The 19801-nt window shown below is 39.7% G+C and overlaps 1 protein-coding gene across 3 annotated transcripts in view; it reads right to left on the reverse strand.

Moving 5' to 3' along the window:
- NRP1 (neuropilin 1) overlaps positions 1–19801 on the reverse strand; it is a 114679-nt gene that overhangs the window by 10156 nt on the left and 84722 nt on the right. For 2 of the 3 annotated variants that reach the window (XM_054060851.1, XM_054060852.1), the window contains exons 10-14: positions 18629–18960; positions 13934–14078; positions 10937–11020; positions 7865–7924; positions 682–819 (exon numbers count right to left, since the gene is read on the reverse strand). In XM_054060851.1, the coding sequence (XP_053916826.1) occupies positions 682–819; positions 7865–7924; positions 10937–11020; positions 13934–14078; positions 18629–18960 (759 nt within the window). Of the gene's footprint in view, positions 1–681; positions 820–7864; positions 7925–10915; positions 11021–13933; positions 14079–18628; positions 18961–19801 lie in introns of all 3 variants that reach the window. The other variant, XM_054060850.1, reaches the window with a different exon arrangement.

Raw genomic sequence — 19801 nt, forward strand, 5'->3', positions numbered from 1 at the left:
GGGATTCATCTCAACATATTTGATTAATCTGCATGTTTGCAAGAGAGAACACTAAAGCAAGAGGCTGTGCAGGTCATGCAGTGCCCTCCCTTCTCCACTAGCCAGTCACATATTTATTGCCTAATTATGCAGAGCCATGACTTAGATACTACAAAACCAGCCAATCAATTTCCCAGGGTGATACTTTGGGAGAAAACCTCTGTACGAGGAAACGGATGGCTATAATCTCCAACTCCTGCTGGCGTGGAGAAGGGCATGAAATACATCCACCTGGGAAATTTTCCTTACAATACAGTTCTGTGGTGGGTGATCACTGGAACTACAAAAGGAATAATGTAGGGTTTGTTCATGACTGTATCACTTGGTGATATTTGCAGAACATTTGGTCATTCTGACTTTCGTTTCCACCCTAGATGATGGTTATCCAAAGGCAAGTCAGGGGGAAGGAAAATCTTCAATTCTCATCAATAAATGGTTTTTATTCCCCAACAGAAAGGACAATTATGGTCAGTTGTGACTACATATAATGCACATAACAGATTAGGTTGACCAGAGAATCACCTTTGTGACTCTGTGTATTTTACATATAATTCACTCTCCTTTGGTTTTGGAAGGCATGTTGGTATTAAACAGAACAAACTCTTCCCATGTAAAATGCCTAAATCATGAACTCATGATTACCTGTGTGGTCTTGAATTGGCCCAGTTTTGCTGGTCAGGATTGCCCACTTTAAATCCACCTGGTTGTCATGCTCCCAGTGGCACAATGTCTTTTGGGAGCCCCAGCCAAAGGCACAGTTGAAATTGTATAGTGGCAGCTCTGCAGGGAGAGAGGTAAAAGAAGGGATTAATTGCATAATTCTTATTTTGTACTTCAAAACTAAATGCATGCATTTGACCTTTAACAGAACCATTCCTACTTGAAACTTTGAGAAGCGTTAGCAAGATCAGCACTGATAGGAAATAGACGAAGAATTGCTATTTCTAGTAAATGATGTGGTGTTTCTTGTCTTTTTATGACCCATACTTTGGGATTTTTTGTGTTTATATTCATTCTTCTGGTTTGCCCTCATTAGTTGATAACTACACTGTAACATATATGACTCAAAAAGAAAGCTCTGGCTCACTTATCAGATATATTTTCTGGCTGTTAATATCAATTTGTATCATAATGGTGCAACGTTTTGCAACAACGCTCAATAAGAGTTGGACAAAAATAAGAAAGGGCAGAAACACCAATGGAATGTCCTTGGCAGGAAATGATCTCTGGTGAAATGCCTAATACGTGTCTTCAGTGAGGAACTTATTTCAGCATCTTCCAGACACTTAAGTAGGCCCACAAGATGGCAGCATTGAAATGGACAAATTGAGATGGAAAAGGGACAAGTGTGGCTGATTGCCAAGTGAACTCAAAATAAGCTTCAAAACAAGCTCCATGTAAAACAAGGGAAGTCTGGTACTATGGTCAGGATGAGATTGTATCTTGTTTTCAGCTTCTCTTCAATTCTGCCCAAAGGTTTAATACATAGTAGCTTATTTTCTTCAACAGAACTTGGTGTTTGAGTGGAAAGATTACACAAAGATAGCATATAAGTCTCTTGTATTTCTTATTTTCAGAAGCAGTTTGAAATCTTTTGGGTTTTTGGTTCCTACCCCCCTGTTATGAAATTTTACCTCACCTTGAGCAACGACAGTTCCCAGTAGGGCTATACCCTTCCCACAGCAATGTGACCAAATCCTGAAGTCTCTTCTCAGGCATGACTCATGCCTTATTAAAGGAATAACTTAGGTTTAATTTAATGAGATGCTTTGTGCAAGTATGAACTAAGAACAAAGAACTCTGTGCTCCCATCAAAATGAGCTGTGGGGGAAGAATTATGTTTCTTCCCATTATTAAAAAAAAAAAAAGAAAAAAAGGCCAGGAAAGATAATGCAACCCCTAGAATGTATTTTGTTTATTGCGGGAAAATACAGAGAAATAAGGGAAGTGTGTTGGGACTAGATCTTTGAGGTGGACCCCTCCCAGTTTGATCAGGCAAAGACCTTTTCCACATAGTGAGCTGCCCAGGGAAGACTGGAAAGGCTTTTGAACACTCAATCCAGACTTTAACGGAAAGTAAACTAGAATAATCATTTTATCAACACAGAGGAAACATCAGGTGAGTAGTCTCAGACAAAATGGATATAAAAAGGGTTCATCTATCATTCTCTCCTTGCCTGCTGTGTCCTTTTTCGGCAGGTCCTTCCTCCCAGGCACGGTTTTAACTCAACTCACTGGATTCCCGCATTGCAGCCACTGTGCACTCTCCCCTCTGGCCCCTAGAAAATTTCTTTCTGTCAGCAGAGAGGTCTGAGCATATGGCAGCTCCTGCTCCTCTCCTCGGCCTGTCTTCTCTGTGCTGTGCCATCTCTCTGTACTGAGCCCTCATTCTTTGCTCCTTCCTTTCATCTGCCCCATTCCGCCTGCTTCCCCCCTCCCTCCTGCTGGCCTCCAGAGGGGTCTATTCCACATTGTCACGAATACGGCATCCCAGCTGGGAACAAATGAATTAAACAGATAATGTCTGGCACAGGAATTCAATGTGGAGAAAACATGTTTCCTGGAGGACTCTAGCCCTTTCTAAGAAAGGGACAGACCATGGTGAATAATCTCTCTTTGGGCTCAAAATCTGAAGAAGCCTGTGCACACATGACAGCAGAGAAGCAATCCATTATGTTTCTTTCTTCAGTATATGTTTTTGGTTTGTTTTTTTTTTTTTTTTTTTTTTTCCCAGACAGTGGGGCCATGATCAAAAGCATCTTGCCCAAAAGTAGACATTCAAAAATCAAGAGGAGTTTTTAAAGAAACAGAGTGACATTGAAAAGAATTAAAGGGTTTTAAGTTCATGATAAATAGCCTTGCATTGTCAAGAAGGCCTAGGAGAGGTATATTGCATGGTTTTGACTTTAGAGCCATGAAACAAAAATTTAGAAAAGGTCTTGGAAAATGTAAAACAAAATCTTATTAATCCTGAAGGATTATGCCATGTAAAGCTAGTGTTAGCCTGTGTGGTATTCAAACCACAAGAAAGGAGAACAGCGGTAGATAGATCACATCAATCTGAAGATATCACACAACATTAATGAGCACTGAGCACAAAGACAACTGGTATTGTTCAAGTCTGAATAAAAATAAATAGCAGAAGACACAGGAGAAGCATGTAAATGGGTGAAGAATCCTGACAAGGAAGATTACAGTGTTCTGTTTTCTCCATTTCAAAGCCTGGGAACTATGAGATATCCAGTAAAGTTCAATGTGGATCAAAGGGAAGCATTTCTCATATGATGTGAGTGATACTTGCTTCCCTCAAATGCTGCTAAGGCTGAATGTAATTCAGAGAACTGGATGCTAAAATGGATAAGGAAAATATCCAGAATTTAATTGTTAATTCTAAAGTGTAGAGAGTGCCAACAACCTTCAGGGTCTGAAGCCAGCTCTGAACGTTGGGATTAGAATGAGAGTTTCAAAGAAGAGATAAATTTTCCAGCATCATCTAATAAATAATTTCTTACACTTTCATTTGAAATATATAGTTCAGGAAATTGGCAAAGAACCTAAGTCTGATACGCTTTGGCCATGCCTGTGTTCCTTGGCTATGCTTTCATAGACAGCATGGTGTAGCATAAAAATGAACTTCTTTTCCATGCAAAAGTTAATGAGAATCCCCTGAAACTGCGCAGAATTTGACCAGTAACCTGCTCTCAGTTAGCTATTTCTTGCTAGGTTCATACTGTTTTCTTAAAAGTGGTTGTGTTAATATATTTCTTAGACTATCACAGCAACAGGATTGAAGGTCAAAGGCAAAGCATTACAGAGTGCTCTTTTTTTATGGGCTCCTTTAAACATGCCATCTCTTACTGTCTATTCCTATGTCTCTTCCAATGCTTTTCCCAGGGACCCATAAAAAGTAAAAATAGACCTGCTAGGCAATTAGTAATAGACACTTGTAGAATCAGGATAGGCTCATTAGTTGTTCAGACAATGGATCTGCCCCAGCAAAAGACAGAACAGTTCAACGCTTCTATTAAAGGTCTCAGAGGGCAGATACAGTAGCTGACAGTAAACTACATGCAATCCATCCTCTTCTTTGTCCTTGCGCTATAGCTTGGCAGCTCTAGTGGAAGGAAGGAAAGCAAGGCGAGTGGCATTTGGTGGGCTTCCTCTGCAGTGCTGGGCCATTCCCCTCAAGGATAATTCTCAGGCCAATAGGTGACTGATCTCCAGCTTTGTGTGTATTTAGAAGATGAATAAAACCAGCTATCATGTAACTAAATAGCAGCAGTTCAGATGAGAATCTGAGAGAGAGGTGTGACAAAATCCCATATGTCTTTTTGCAAAATGTAGGGTATGTGATACTGAATTAAACCAGATTTATCCTCTCAAAGAATAACCAACAGCTGTACTTCTTGACCACATCTTGCTCACAGCTGGAGCCATTACTGCACATGAACAAGAAAGTAATTTGAAAATCTAGTTGACTGAGTTTCTTGGAAGTCTATTAATCTTTCAAGGCCCACAGACTTTGACATATTTTTATAACTCTTCCAATAAGAGGCAAGGAGCATGATGGCATTAAAGATGCAATGAAAATTCTCTATAGGGTCCTCTTGTCAAAGGGTAAATCAATATTAAAATGGGAAATTACAAACATAATTTGGACCATTTCAAAGTAGTATATTGGATCTGATTTGTATTTGCATTTCACCTTTTTATACCACTTATGCTGGCAGCACAGAATTACCTTAAATGATAGTAAATGATAATTTAACTGCTTTAATATCCCTTTATTGATGCAAAGTTGTCCCACTGTACATGAGAATCAGACTTATTCTACCTTTAAACAATTTCTTTGCATATATTTTAACCTCAGGATTTCTTATTTATATTTTCCTGAAACAGCTATTGTATGTGTGAAAAACAAGAGACTTCTTGAACAGTCTGCTTTACAAAGGACTGAGCTTACACGCTGACAGCACATAATGTAAATGAACAGCTTGCTCTGTATGTAAATCGCTAAGAGTCAAGCATTTCAAATAGTCCTTTGGAACTGCAAAAGATGTGTTCAAAAAGACTGTATGCTGGTGAGTCTTCGGACTGAGGCCTGAAAGGTATTTACCGGGACAGACAGATTTGTTAAAGGCATGTTTTTAAGTCTGAACAGAAAAGTAGATACTTTCTTTAAAAAATCCAAACCTTTAAACATTTTTAGCAGTTTGAAATCACGATTCTTCTTTATTTTCTTACAATTCAGTCCCCTTGAAATTAGCTGTAAAATTCTCCTTGATGAAAATCTTGTTTATACGTGGAGGCTTTCCAGCTATTTGCTCTTAACTGTTTCCACAGTGTATGAAAGCCGGGTGGAATAGGATGATCTCAGGCTTTGACATACACAAGTATGTTAGTCTGGGATAACAAGATTAGGGGGGTTTGCAGGCTTGAATGCGGGCAGGAGGACAGCAATACATGGTGTTTACATCTATTGCAAAAGTACATGTGCCACGGCAGGTTCTGCAACTGAGAGGGCTGGTAAATCTCTGTCCTGAATCACCGTGGCACAAACTGCTGTGGAGCCTGCGTCCAGCAACTGATTTGGAGTAGCTCCTTGGTTTGGAGGCCACCACTTACCTCGAGGTGTATTAGCACTTCAAGGTAAACCAGCCCTTACAGGGAATTCAGGCTAAAGGCTCAGTCCTTCATGTGTTAAATATTGTTCAGCTTTGTTCAGCTTGCGAATAGCTGAAAAAGCTGAAATGTACTGATCTTCAGGCACCTGAGGGCTGCCGGGGCCCTGAGCAGCTCTGTAACTTTGAGTTGAGTTTAAACTACATTATTTGTGGCTGCTGTAGCAGATTCTTGCTCCCTGCTGCACAGACCCTTGCTATGATGTGCTTTATTGTGCTAGTTAGGTCCACCCGTGCGCCTTTAGCAGAAGGAAATGCTTACACCACCTTCATGCTAGGAAGGGTTTCCCCATGTTGAGGGGAATTTCTGTCAGCCTCTTTTTGGGATTTTTCTGGCTGGTTTTCAGTGAGGGATTATGAACCAGCTGGAAACTTTTATGTCTTAAAGTGGAGATTCTGGAAACCTTTTTCTCATTTATTAGCATCTGACTGGTCTCTATCTATGATTTTTCTAATGTGTTGCCATGTGGGAGCCTGGAGTTTTGCATGTGAACTTTTCCCTTACTCCTCAGAAGAAAACAATTCCTACCAGCACAATGCAGGGAAGTAACATTGGCATGCTCTGAAGGGAACCTCAGAAATTCCTTTAGCAGAGAAAAAACTTGGCTCATCATAGATCAAGTGAAGTGGTGCAAGAGGGAAGTAAGGAAAGAAAATGAGGATATATTAATCTCTGGCAGAAATAGTTAATCTATTACAAGAGAGTCCCACCCAAGCCAAAGGAATTAAACAATCTGCAAATGCAACTAGCACTGGTGAGGAGAATTGTATTGCATAGAGGCACTGCATGAATTTGCAATTTGTTTAAATGCAAAAGATTGTTTAAAAAAAAAGCTGCATTTCAGCATTGTAGAAAGCTAAAAGATCATTTCAGACATGAAAATTAAAATGTTTTACTCTAAAACCACTGCACAACATCCTTTCTTCCCCTGCATTCCCACCCCTTTCCTGTGTCATCACCAGCAGCCCTCCAGCCCTTCAGCAACAGGGAGAGGTGTCCTATGAAGGCGGGCCAGCCGCCTGTCGTGTTTCTCATTGCACCAGTACTCCACAATCTCCCTCTGCTCATAAAGCAGGGCAGAGCTAGAAATAGTATACGCTGACTAAGCCAAGTAAATGACCCTGGAGACAAATTTTGAGAGGAGTAAAAGCATTCACCTCTGCAATATTAGAACACAGAGGTCGAGAGTGGGAACAACATCTGAGATAACTCAGCTCTATCTCTTAATCTGTTCAACACCATCAGCATCCTTTAGGAAACTTTTGCATTATAAATCCCTTTTTTTTCACTTGAAGCAGAAGTGGATTGTGTCATGCAGTTGAGGAAACAACAACAAACCCACCCTGTTAATAAATCACCTTCAAGATTGTGCCTGACTGTACTTTAATGGAGCAAGTGGGAGTAACTGAAAACCGACCTCTTTACCACTCTACAATTATTAACGCAAAGCATTTTAAACTGGTGCTCTTAGCTTTTGGAGTTTGGGGTTTCTGCCCAAATCTATCTTCTCCTCCACTCCCAGTAAATTGTAGAGGATATTGAAAAATGGTATGAAAGCTGTGGAAGCAGAAACCCAAGGATTTTAAAAGCTGCTAGTTATTGTATTGATTAAGTAAAATGGACCCACTGCCAGTGACAACTTGTTTTTCCCTTTTCAAGTTCATGGTAGCAGTTTACATAACCCCATTTTGAGAAAACTTGCTAGCAAACAATGTTGTAAAACTGCCAGCTCCCTGGTGGAGAAAACTGGCAAACTTTACTTGACTTAGTTTCATAAAACCAGGGATATAAATAGTGAGTGGGTCTGTGTGGCTCTGTTTTTGTTTTCTTGGAGTTTGCAAACACACTTTGTGTCACTGACATGCCATATTCAAACAGTGCACTGTGTGATTAAGTTAGTTTAATTTTGTCAGAATTTGGCATTTGCTGATGCAGAAGGAAATCTTGTTCTCTGCTGTGTCTACATGTGGGTGAAACGAATAAAATATTTACTGTACAGAGCTGAGAGACCAGATGCTTCTTTACTTCAGAGACTTTAAGGGAATGGGAAGTCAGGAAGTACTGCAATTCATTATTTTGTCTCTGGCATGAAATTTGGGTATGGAATTTATTATGTTTTTAATAAGAAAAAGTATTTTTTTACCTGGTTGTAATGTATTGTCTATTACTGCTGGCTTTTCTGTATTCAGCACTGTAGTACCACCTGGAAAAGAAATTATGCATATCATGGTACATGGGATACATCAAAGGACACAGCAGTCATTAGGAATATCCTATATATATATATGAAATATTACCATCTTTATTAGACATGTAAGTAACTGAGTATGTGAGCTTAACCATGAAAATATGACATTAAAATCTGTTTTCCTTTATCAAAAGGAAAATAAGAAGTCATCATTAAATAAATCTGTCTATCTTTGGAGCCCTTGCAAATACCAACTAATCAGTCTTCACCACGTCCATGTGGTTGTCCTTATTTTATAGACACTGACTTGTTCCAAATGAGAAGTCTGCGACTGATCTCTGTAGCATCTCCTAATAGTCACCAGTCTGTGCCCTCAACCATGACATATTGCTTCTCATATCAAGAACGTGAGGTTCTACAACCCCTGCCATGTTGGGTCCTCCCTGAGTGTTTCATAGCTGTGTGGTGAAACCAGCTCACATGAGAGTTACATGGGAATTGCCTGATTTCACGCTATAGTCTAAGGCAGGTTTTTCTTCTGTTTCAAAGAGTAGGAGGAATTAAGGACTTCCCCTTTGTCATCTTCTTCAGACAGATGAACAAGAGGTGAATGGGGTCATTGCCCTCTCCTAAGCTCACTAATTGGTATTTTTAAAATACTTGACTTTTTAAAGCAAGCCTCATATTGATAAAGGAAACAAAAAGTAAATTAGCACAATTATAAATGCGCAGTGGGGTGCTGATTACCAGCCACTGACTTTTCTTTTCTCCAGCAAGCAAGTGCTTAAAGCATTATAGAAAGCACCACTATGATGACTTCCAATGAGAATGAATGCCCAAGCTATATAAGCTTTATGTTTCTGAGAACGATCTGATGGGAAATGTTATAAGCCACACAAATAGAGTAGCTCTGTATGGGGTCCAAATAGAACAGGAAGGAATCTGGCCTACAGCACAATTACAGTTAATTGCAAGGGAGGCTTCATTGTGATACTCGCATATGTGCGAGTGCTATCATGGAAGTGAGTCTAACCATGGTATCCATGAGGATGTGGGTGCCGCATTCACATAAGGAGAGAATAAAAGAGGGTAAGGCACTGATGACATCTCCTCTGCTCTGCCCTGCTATCCTTAATGGGCCACGAGATCAACATACTTTCCTTGTATGCATTTCGTTGGAACAACAGAATGTTTTCAAAGAAATTATTGGCAAAATCACTTTTGCGCATTTTAGCGTTACACGTAACTTCATATGCACAATGCAGTGTTTCTACAGGGTCCAGAACAACTGCGCATGTACTGCTCAGGGTTTCTAGGTTGTATAGTAATAAATCATAGTCTCTGCACTTTTGAAGAAGGGCAATGCAGTAATTTTATATTCTAGTACTGAAAGAAGTTCAGTTCCCCAAAAGAGCTGGTGCTTCGGAAGGCTGTTTCTTTGTCTTAGAGATTATAAACTGCTCCCTAAGCACAATCTGCAAAAATTTCCAGAGGGAGTTTCTTCTGCTTAATAAACCTTTCCTTACAGGAAAAGTGCGATGCAGTCATGAGCTCCCTGAAGTGCAGAATCTGTGAGTGAACAGGTAAGGTTTTTGCATACATCTGTCTCTTTCCCTATGCACAACCTCCATCTATGTGAAATATATTGCTTCCTACTGGGCTTTGCAAGCCGGCCCTCAGCGTAGGGCTTTGCAGGAGGCCCCAGCGTTTCCTGACCTGACTCCTTCCTTTCAGAAAAATAAATAAATTACAATGTTGAATAACATTGAAAGCTTTCTGAGTTACCTTAACACAATACAGACTATTTCATCAGACTCCCTGCATGGCTGTTTTCAAAAAGAACAAGATTCATCTGTGACACTGATTTGAAAAGCAGTGACAGTGACCGTGCAGTGCCTTCTCCGCTCAAGAACTGTTTTTCGATTTATGATTTTCAGCAAGCATTTACAGGAGACAGTGGCAAAACTCAGAAAGGGTTTGATGCTGAAACTGCACTTTCATTTGTATCTGCTGTCGGATGTTCTACTTGGCTGCTTTCAAAAAGCCAATCTCTTACCTAAGGTTTCCCAATGTCGTCTTGGACAGCTATTGCCGGATTTTAATGCTATTTTATATCATGGATATAAGAAGCAATAAACATTTATTAGATAAGAACACCAGGGAGACCGATGAAATAACTCGAGTCGCTGTGTCCGAAAATAAGCTCAATTACTGTAAATGTATAGATCTGCTACAGGAAGATCTCATCAAACAGGCCCAGAGCTTTGTGGAGCAGGTGACCTCCAAGAAGTGATCAAAACCGTAGTGGTGCAGTGTCAGCTTTCTCAGAAGGACAGTGGTTCTGTGCAAAAGTGGAAGATTAGGAAAACTAGCAAGCTTCCTTTGTTCCAGATGCAGATTATGTTATGTCTCTCTTTCCTATTTTTCTGCCAGTGACAACAACTTAAGAGAACATTAGACCCTCTGTGGGTGTAATGCAGTGTTGGTGGGGATGCTCAAAGAAATATTCCTGGCAATATATACATCAGTATGCTGTGATGAAACAAATCTGCTTTGTTTCTGTCTGGGAAAGGTTTGGAGCTGAGATTTGAGTCCTATATTAAATTTGGGGTATGGAAGCATATACATATCTTAAACCTAAACAATATTTTATTTGGAGTTCTTCAGTCTCAGACAATAAACCACAAAAGGTCTGTCCAGCTTTTTCTTAATAAGAGAAAGTTTGATTAGGACATTTGATTAGACACAATTCCTGCTCAAAAAAATTGCCCTCTCTTCCAGCTAGTCACTATTATTTGCTTCAAAAATCGCATAGCTGACAAAACAATCAAAAGTATTGTCATGTATGAAAGACAGATGCCTATGTTTTGACAGCACTGACAATACGAACTGCATACCAATGTCCATCTATATTGAGAGATTAAATCAGTACAAACGTTTAGCTGGTAACTGGTGATGGATATGAGCTACAGTGAAGCTGCAATGGAATGAGGATGGTTTCTGCACCTGTCAGTTGGTAGTCATCACCTGTGCCACTGTGACAGTTTGCTTGGTCATCATCACACTCATCCACGGGTTTGCCTTCAGAAACAGTAGGGACAGCCGTAGGAGCTGAAACAAAATCCAGTTGTTCAGTTAAAACGTGCTGGAGAATCAGCAGGCAATTGGCAGTAACGTGAGCACCATATGCTGTCTTCATGCTTTGTATCTGAGGAAAGGAGCAACTTTACTTTGCAGGGTAGTTTGTGTTTGTGATGGGACATAGCTGTTCTGCCTCCTCATGCCATGGCACTCTGCTGTATCTGAGCTCAAGGGCTGAGCAGAGCCCCTGTCTATTCACCGGCTGACAAGGGTGTTTGTTGTTCCTGCAAATGGAGAGTGAAAGCCTGGAAAGGTGGAATAGGAGCTTGGGGAGGACAGGGGCAGAAACCCCATTATTTTACTGCAGGCTGAAGTGCTTGTGAGGGTGCCAGTACAGAGGAGCCGGGGGGGGGCGCATGCCTAAAGTGATAATTTTCCAGCACCCACCACATTGCTGAAGTAACCTCTCTGCAGAACACGTTTAAGAGAGGAAACATCTGAGCAGAGTCCTGGCAACAGTGGCAGGAAGGCAGCGTGATGTAGAATCACTTTATGCTCAATGCGGAGATCTAGAAGGAGTTTCTTTTGTTTTTGCTGAAGCTATAAATAAGACATCAGTGATGTCAGTCACCCCTCCTGGCCACCTGCTTGCTTCTTATTGGTGATGACTTTCCGGTAGCTGCTGCATAACTAGTAAAAGCCTGACCTTTGCTAGTGTAGTTAAAAGCTTGAGATTTGTGCAAGATGCCAGAAAATATACCTATACCACAGTCTCCGCAAAATATACTACATATGGAAAATCAGAAAGCAGATACTTGATGTTTTGTTTAGGTTTATGTTTTGTGCTACAAGTATAGTTTCCTTGCTTAATATAACCAGACTGGGAATGTGATCCAGGCTTTTGTCTCTTCTCACCTACTGTTATTTTCATCAACAATGTTTTTGTCTTATTATAAGCTAGGCAAAAATGCATCCGTTTCTTGGATTTGTCTTTGCCTCCAGAGCCTGTTGGCCACGTAAGAACTTAGGCACTAACTTCTTGTCCTGAAAATTTCAGGAGGGACAGTAGTTTCTGAGTTAACTATATTCTGGGATGAAACACGTCTCTTTAGGACCCTGATCTATGTTTTACAGGTAACAGCTAGCCTAGTTAAAGAAACAGTTATGTACCTATTATGAATTATGCAGAGCGTCTGTTCCCACATCTCTTCAAGAACCCCTCTGGGAGCTTTGTCTAGCTTTCTACATCAGGTTAAGTTTCTTATCTTGATCTTCATGCCCCTGTATAGCCTCAAGCTTGCCTACATATCTGCCATCATCTTGTATAAGGCCTCCTGGGATGCTTTGAGCATACAAAGCTTCCCCTTGCTCACTACTACTGGAGAGCTGATTTCTGCTCCTGTCTGTGCCTACCTCCACGTTCTTTTCTCATCTCAATTCCTTTCCTTCTCAGAAAATTTCAAGTGACTTATCTTTATTCAACAAACTCCTTAAGACACAGTTATACAACAAAGCTTTCCTATAACGCTTCTCCCACAAGTAAATGGGAATTGACCTCACCTGTCTATGACATACAGGTGGGCAACCTTCAAAAGTACACCACAGCAGAAAGACAAATACAAGTAGATGTATCCTAGTGCAAAATTGTACTTGCTGCTGCAGTTTGCCTAGAAGCAAAGGCATTTTCCTGGTTAGTCTCCTCTTCAGCTCCTCCATCTCACTGAGCAATGTGTTCTTGAAAGGTGGTCCACAGACTCACTTCTTGGCATCTAAGTGGCTCCAGTAGCCCTGTGGCCAAAGGATGTTGCCCACAGGTTGTGAGATTACATAAGACAGGTGCTGAGTTTTCTTTTTTCTGAGCAAGTAGCACAATAGTCTGCAGGAACTAAATATTCCCACAGGAAATGAAGGCTTCCTGCAGGAACTATGAAGTATTTCCAACCTTACCACTTTCCGGGCCAAGTAAAAAGCACAGTTTTTCAATGTGGCCTTCACTAAAAAACAACATAGTACTCATCAGCTCTCACAGCAAGTGCCTCCCACTCTTCTGCCTTAGGGGAGAAATGGTGAGATAGAAACAGAGACAGAGTAGTTGGTTCTATTCATCTTGGGAGCCTGTTAAGCTACTTCTGTATGAGTTATCATATGAAAGCCTGAATAACATGGGTCTCAATTCTGTATATTATTAAGCTGTGTGGTTTATAAGTCACACCTTTATACCACCATCCGTCAGAAAAAATTGTGTAATTCACATAGGTTTATCTGTAATTACCTATGAAGTTAAATAATTATTGTTTATATAAAAAGAATCAAAGCTTGACTTCATGTCACAGACCAATGATAGATGTCCAAACTTTGCCTTTCCTGATCTTTCATCTCCTGCATATTCTTGTAAAATTAAAGCTTGGTGAGGCACAAAGAGGTTCCCTCTGTCCCACAAAAGGAACAGCACAGACACTGTCCAGCCAAGTAATCATTGACCACCATAGTGACTGGTACGACTTTGAAATCCTTTGAATGGCAAGGGGTGTAATTGATACATTTAAAGCAAAGCTTCCTCTGAATTCTCCGAAAACTTCTCTTCTCTATGTTACTTGTATCATGGTAACATAAAATATAAGTTCCTGTCTTTATTCTCTCCTAATAGCTCTATGCTTCTTGAAAGTATAATCATAAGGCTGCTTAAGGGAACAGAAAACCATGTGGAGAATATCATTGTGATTCAACAAAGGAATGGGAGAAAGAATAATATTTGCGCCTTGGGCATATTCAAATGTCTGCAGAGAAGGAACTGATTAGGCCAAGAAACAGCACTAATGCCAGTCATGGAAGTGAGAGTCTGACGTGCTGCCTGTACAGACACAGCAGTGTTCAGCCGTAGTCCAAGTGGAGAATGTATTTATGACAATAATAAAGTGCATTCATCTCTAGCAGAGCAATTACCTTCAAGTTCACAGCCCAGCAGCTCCATTCGCAGCCCCAGCCCTCCATGTGTGGCTCTCTCAGGGTAGACACGGATGAATCTCGTTGATACAGGTTCAAAAGTCCGCAGTTCAGGAGTGTCATAGTTGGTGTTGCCTTCAAAAGTCTGCAAAGCATGACAAATGCTACTTGTTAAAAAAAAAAAGCTATTTTCAATACCCATTTTTTTTCTCTTCATTCTCTAGTCTTTGAATGAGGTGAGCAGTAGGCCAGATTCTAACCATTTAATAACTGTCAGGCATTCCTGTCCTAAATGAGAATGGAAAATACATAGTTAATTCTTCTCAGAAAAGTAACGCATTTCATTTTTCATAAACTCAGTAGCAATCAATCCATCAGGGTCATAACAAGAGCTGAGTGTTTAATGAGACATGTTTTTAAATGATGCTCTGATCTGCGGTTTAACTGGGTGACATTTTCACCACTTCTCAGGGAAAAAAAAATGGCTGAGGTGAAGATCCTGTCACCTTTTAAGTGGTTACCGTAATAATCCAACTATTCAAGAGAAAGTTTCAATCTGATTTCCCACAGTCACAGTGTTTCACAAGTTGTAGTTATTTCAAAAGGCATAAATTAAACTCCAGGAACAGTAGTTGCAAGAGTTCTTCCAGTGAGCCTGCTATTGAACAAGAATGAAAAGAAAGAAAGAAGAAAGCTGTTTCCTGACAAAACTGTAATATAATCTAACAGGCAAGGCAGGTCAGCAAATGTACCCTTCATACAAAAAAATCTCTTCTCTGAGTTACACTCTGGGTTCTTCAGCCACAATACAGCTCTCAATGGCATTTGTCTGATATCTTCAGCTTCTCTTGTCAGTGATCTTTTGCATATAGAATGAGTTATGCTTTGTACTTATAGCAACACCTCAGGTGCCTCTATGGAGATGATCAGTCCTTAGAATTAACTGCACAAAGAAGCAGACCTTACCATGAAGCGTTTATAACCCAAGACAGTCAAAAGGAGTTATCTTTACCCTATTTTATGGTAAAAAATGACTTTGGAATATCACGTAGAGAATAATGTACAAAACATGAAAATCTATGTAGCAATGAAGTAAAAGTAAAGTATTTTCAACTATTCTTTTCTATGAATTAGTTAAGTGGTAAAAATATTGCCTTCTTTGAACTGGAGTGAAAATTAGTGCTAGTTATAAGATAATAGAAGTGCTACTTATAAGATAATTCCATCTCTTAGCTGCAAAGCCTGAAGCCTTCTTCAGGAAGAAACCACCAGATGTCCTTCATTTTGGATCAGAACAAAACTCAACCTGCAGTGAAATCCTATTGATCTGGGAGCAGATAAAACAGAGGCCACGGGAAAAGCTAGCCGTATTTCCCAAAGCACAAACCCAGCACAGGTAAAACTGATTGTTGCTTGTATTTTCAGCACAATCCTAAAAGATTTGCTTGTTTTTTCTGTACACCTCTATATTATGAACCAATGGTCCACAACTCCTTCTGGCCATTGGTAGGAGACAATGATTAACCAAATTAAAACCAAAATTTCAACAGTAATGCTTTTGCTCCCATTTTCTAGGGCAGATAGTACCTCCAAAGTGGCTTCAAGAGGCACTGGCTGACCTGGTGTTCTGCCAGTGCTTGGGAGACTGTCATCAAGAATTCACATGTAGATAGCCTGTCAGATCTAATTAACATGCATTACATATTATTATATTTGAATAGCAATATAGTGAAACTGATCAGAAAAGCTACTTATCATATAAGAAAGAATGAATGCCATCTTATGTGTAAAAAGTAGACAGACACATGTACCTGAGGAATCCTTGCTTCCTTTTTAATAGCAGTCTTAATAGCAACATATAATAATGGAAACTGTTTTATAAAAGACATCAGTACTGAAGTACTGACACACAGACATTAGAATTCAATAGGCACCTCGAATTATATCGAATCATAATTATATTGAATCATTGTCCTTTGTTGTGCAGAGCTGCCTGTGATTCAATTTTGACTGCTCATTTAAGACACATACTGATACTCTTTGTGGGGGAGGAGAGAGGAGCATGAAGTAAAACTTCACTTCATGAGAATCTTTTATACAGGCTATGTCACAAATTGCTTTACTTCATTACAAAGATAAGTTATAATAAATAATAGCTAAACAAAAGAGAAGCTAAACTGGTGAGAGGGGAAAAAAGCCTTCCTAATATCTTTTAAAATCAAAATAAGCATGGCAGGCAAAGTTAAGGTTGTTCTAAGCAGCAGGACGGTCAGAAGTTTCTTGTTCCAGAAATGATGGAAGGAGGTGGAAAAAAACCCCAAAATACCATCAGTAAGTAAGTGGAAGGAGGTGAGAAGTTTCAGTGAGAAAGATGACATCATGGAGTAAACTCTAGTAAAAACACGGAGAAGAAACACAAATTGCATCTTGAAGAGAAAACAGAACTCTGTGTGGTTGTTTGGGGATTTGAGTGATGTTCACTCCTTTGAGTGCTTGTGCTAGGCTAAAGGGGGAACCTTTCTGCACATTAGAAAAAAGCAGAAATTGGGTCAGTCACAGAAGAAAGAGTTATGGTAGTCTCAGTGAAGGGAGCTGCAGGCATGGATGACAAGAGCATGTTGAGAAACAAGGTGATGTTTCATCCTTTGGGCACATTCTGTTGTTATGTTTAGCTTGTCATTGCTCTTTCTTTTCCTAAAATGCAGTTGTTTGTTTATTGAAAGTCAAGACTTCAACCAAGTGAAACGACGTGTTTCATTTCATATAACAGGGCTGTTTCTAATCCACATTCCTGCTGTGACTCATTATAGCATTCTGTCCCATGCAGCTCCACTTACATTTAAAAATACTACATTCCAACATCAACATTTTAAATCTTTCAGACTCCAAATCACAGGATTTATCTGATTTTCTTTAAAGAAAGCTTGTGTTTTGGGAGAAAGTTTCTTAAATGTCCTGAATTTTGGAGAAGGATTTTAATTATGCCACAAGAGATTTGAATTCCAGCCCTTCCCATTCCATTAATTTTGAAAGTTAATTTCTAGTAGTGATGAAAGCTGAGGATGGGCTCAGTGCATTAGTTAGCACACTAGTTTTCTTGTCAAACTGCTAACTTCTGACAATGATGGCAAGTGCTTGTATTAGAAAACAGAAAGCCATGCAGCAGACGGCGCACTGCTTTGAAAGCATATGGCATTATTTTTTTCCCTCGTTGAACCACAGTGTAGAAGTACATGTCAAAACAACATCTATTTTAGAAAGAAAATGGTTAGATCCCATTGTTGATTTACACTCTCTTCACACTTTATGACGAAGTCAAAACTCTTGGTAACAAGAGAAAGGAGCTGACTGCAAAGGCTGAATTCATTCAGTTTTAATCCCCCAAACAAATGATGAGAAGTGATGAGAAGTGAGAAAATGCAGACATACTCAGTGAGATTAAAACAGGAGAGAATGAAGTCCAATATTTACCAAATGTGCCTGGAAAAGCTACATCCATGGGCCCACTCGGCTTTTCCTTTAAGGAAACACAGGTTTTTCCAGTGGATGAGTTTATATAGCAAAATAGCTTTTACACCTATGGATGTACAGATACGGAGCAACTCTCAGGATTCCCAGCTGCTAAGCACCATGTTGATTTGCTGTTAGAGGCCACATTTTGGTATATGATTCCCTGATCATCCCAGTACTGCAGCACCAGTTTGTGCACACGACTGTGTGCTCACTGGTTTCCTCAGGGAACAGAGTAGGAGGACTAAAAAATGGCTGTGCTTTTTCAGGAAAAATGCACTTTATGAGCAATGATAGCAAAATGGGATGAAAGACAAATGGGATTTTGGGTAAATAAGCTAAACACTCAGTGCAATTTAAGTCCTCAAAAGCATACACTCAAAGACAAACTGAAATAGGTACATTCACAGAAACTTTTCTGGGCCACACTCAGTTTCTTTTCCCTGGCATTTAACCTAGCAATTCATTTATCTCTCCTCTGCAAATGTCCTGCAGTTTGTGCTTGAACCTATGAATCAGCAGTCCTTTATTCCCAAACAACCTCCAACCTTCACTTGTGACAGTATGATAGTACTATTCACTTGGGACAGGATTACACGGACAGGACAAAAACTCCAACTCTTTCTTTCAGAGAGACTTGGATCTGACCACTACAGAGAGCCTGTGAAGTTCTCAGAGCAGTCTACAGGCAGCTCAGAAATCCAACAGGTACCCCATTGAGTTAAATAACGTCATTCTCATTCTACAGCTCAGACAAAAAAGAAGCAAAAGAAAAGTAACTCAATGTCTCAAATAACTTCATTCAGTGCCAGTGGAAAATCCACAGAGGGACCCCAACTTTTCTGGCAGTACTGCATATTACCATTGTATGGGATTTTTCAGCAATGTAGGGGCCACAGGGGCACACCACCCCTGTCAGAAATCAAGTCTGGACTGGCTGCTGAATAAACAAAACCGTTTTCACAGAGGCGAACATCCTACAAGCAGCTCCTGCCCTCAGGCACAGGACAGTTCCCACAGCATCCCTTCAGGGTTGCTGCCCTAAGAGTCCTCCTGCTTGGTTTCAATCCAGCTCTGTGCTTTTTCTAAGATCAGAGATAGATAGATGCGTAAAAATTTAATGCGAGCTTTTTTTTTTTGTTTAATGCAACCTTTCTTTTTTTAGCGCAGCTCTTTGCTCCCTACCTTTATCTTTTTCTTGCTAGAATCCATGATCATTTTCCAATCGGATCCATTGTTGCTGTAGCCAATTTTAAATTTTTTCATGAATACTTTGTTTTCTCGGTGCTTGCCTCCTTGGACAATTATGCCCCTCACATATTTTTCTTCACCAAGGTCAATTTGTAGCCATTCGTTTGTATATGGATGAGTAGTTGGTGGCAGCGCCCAACCTGAACGGCTTGTTATGAGGCGAGCATTTTCTGGGATCCAGTTTCGATCAACTTGAGTAGACGCAGTAATCTGAGAGTCAGGAATAAGCCCAGACACCATACCCAGCATCCCAGAGCAAGGATAGTCTATAGAGAAAAGAACAAATAAATAGTTAACCTGAACAAGCACCAAAACAGAAACAGGACATATCAGTCAGTTCAACTATCATAAGCAATTACTTATTTCTTCTTTATATCCAAAATAATCTTTTTGGATTTGTATATAATTTTCATTTGTCCAGACTTGCACATCCTCATATTGGCAGGAAGTACCAAAATACCACAAGTATTTCTGTCTTGATGGGAACCAAAAGGACAGAAAATTCTATTCTATTCTTGTTTTCTATTCTTCTTGCTAAGACAAACAGTGCATGGTCACATCTGAATTTCTGAATATTTCCCTAGAGAAAACTTCCAAAATCAGCCAAAATCTGATTCGAGATTACTTAATTTTGTTAACATTGGAAATGGAAATCTTCTATACATTCTGTAAAGTGTAATTTATTGCTGTACTTGAGATTTTCATATTGTATTTCGTTGGCCTCTCAGGCTTTTTCAAATGACATAGAAGCTAAATAGTTGCTTTTTTTATGGTCCCAGATAAATGTAAATTAGAAGTAGGAAAAGCTGCTAACAAGGAATGAAGATTTCCAATACAGAATGTGAGAGCAGTTCTGCTGATATTGCCTTTATGTAATCTGAAATGATTTCACAGAATGACCTGGAATTCTATAATATATTAATCATTGATCTTATTTTCATCTTGTTTGGAAACTGGTATTAAGCAATATCTTCAAGACTAAAGAAACACCTTAAGGGGGAAAAAAATATCCCTAGAACCATTAAAAATTAGTGCTAATGAGCTGTATTAAGTGCTACAAAATGAGCTGCAGGTTTTTTAGAAAAATCACCTTTGTAAAAAATATTA

This window comes from Cuculus canorus, chromosome 2 (assembly GCF_017976375.1).
Source record: "Cuculus canorus isolate bCucCan1 chromosome 2, bCucCan1.pri, whole genome shotgun sequence".
Taxonomy (NCBI): Eukaryota; Metazoa; Chordata; class Aves; order Cuculiformes; family Cuculidae; genus Cuculus; species Cuculus canorus.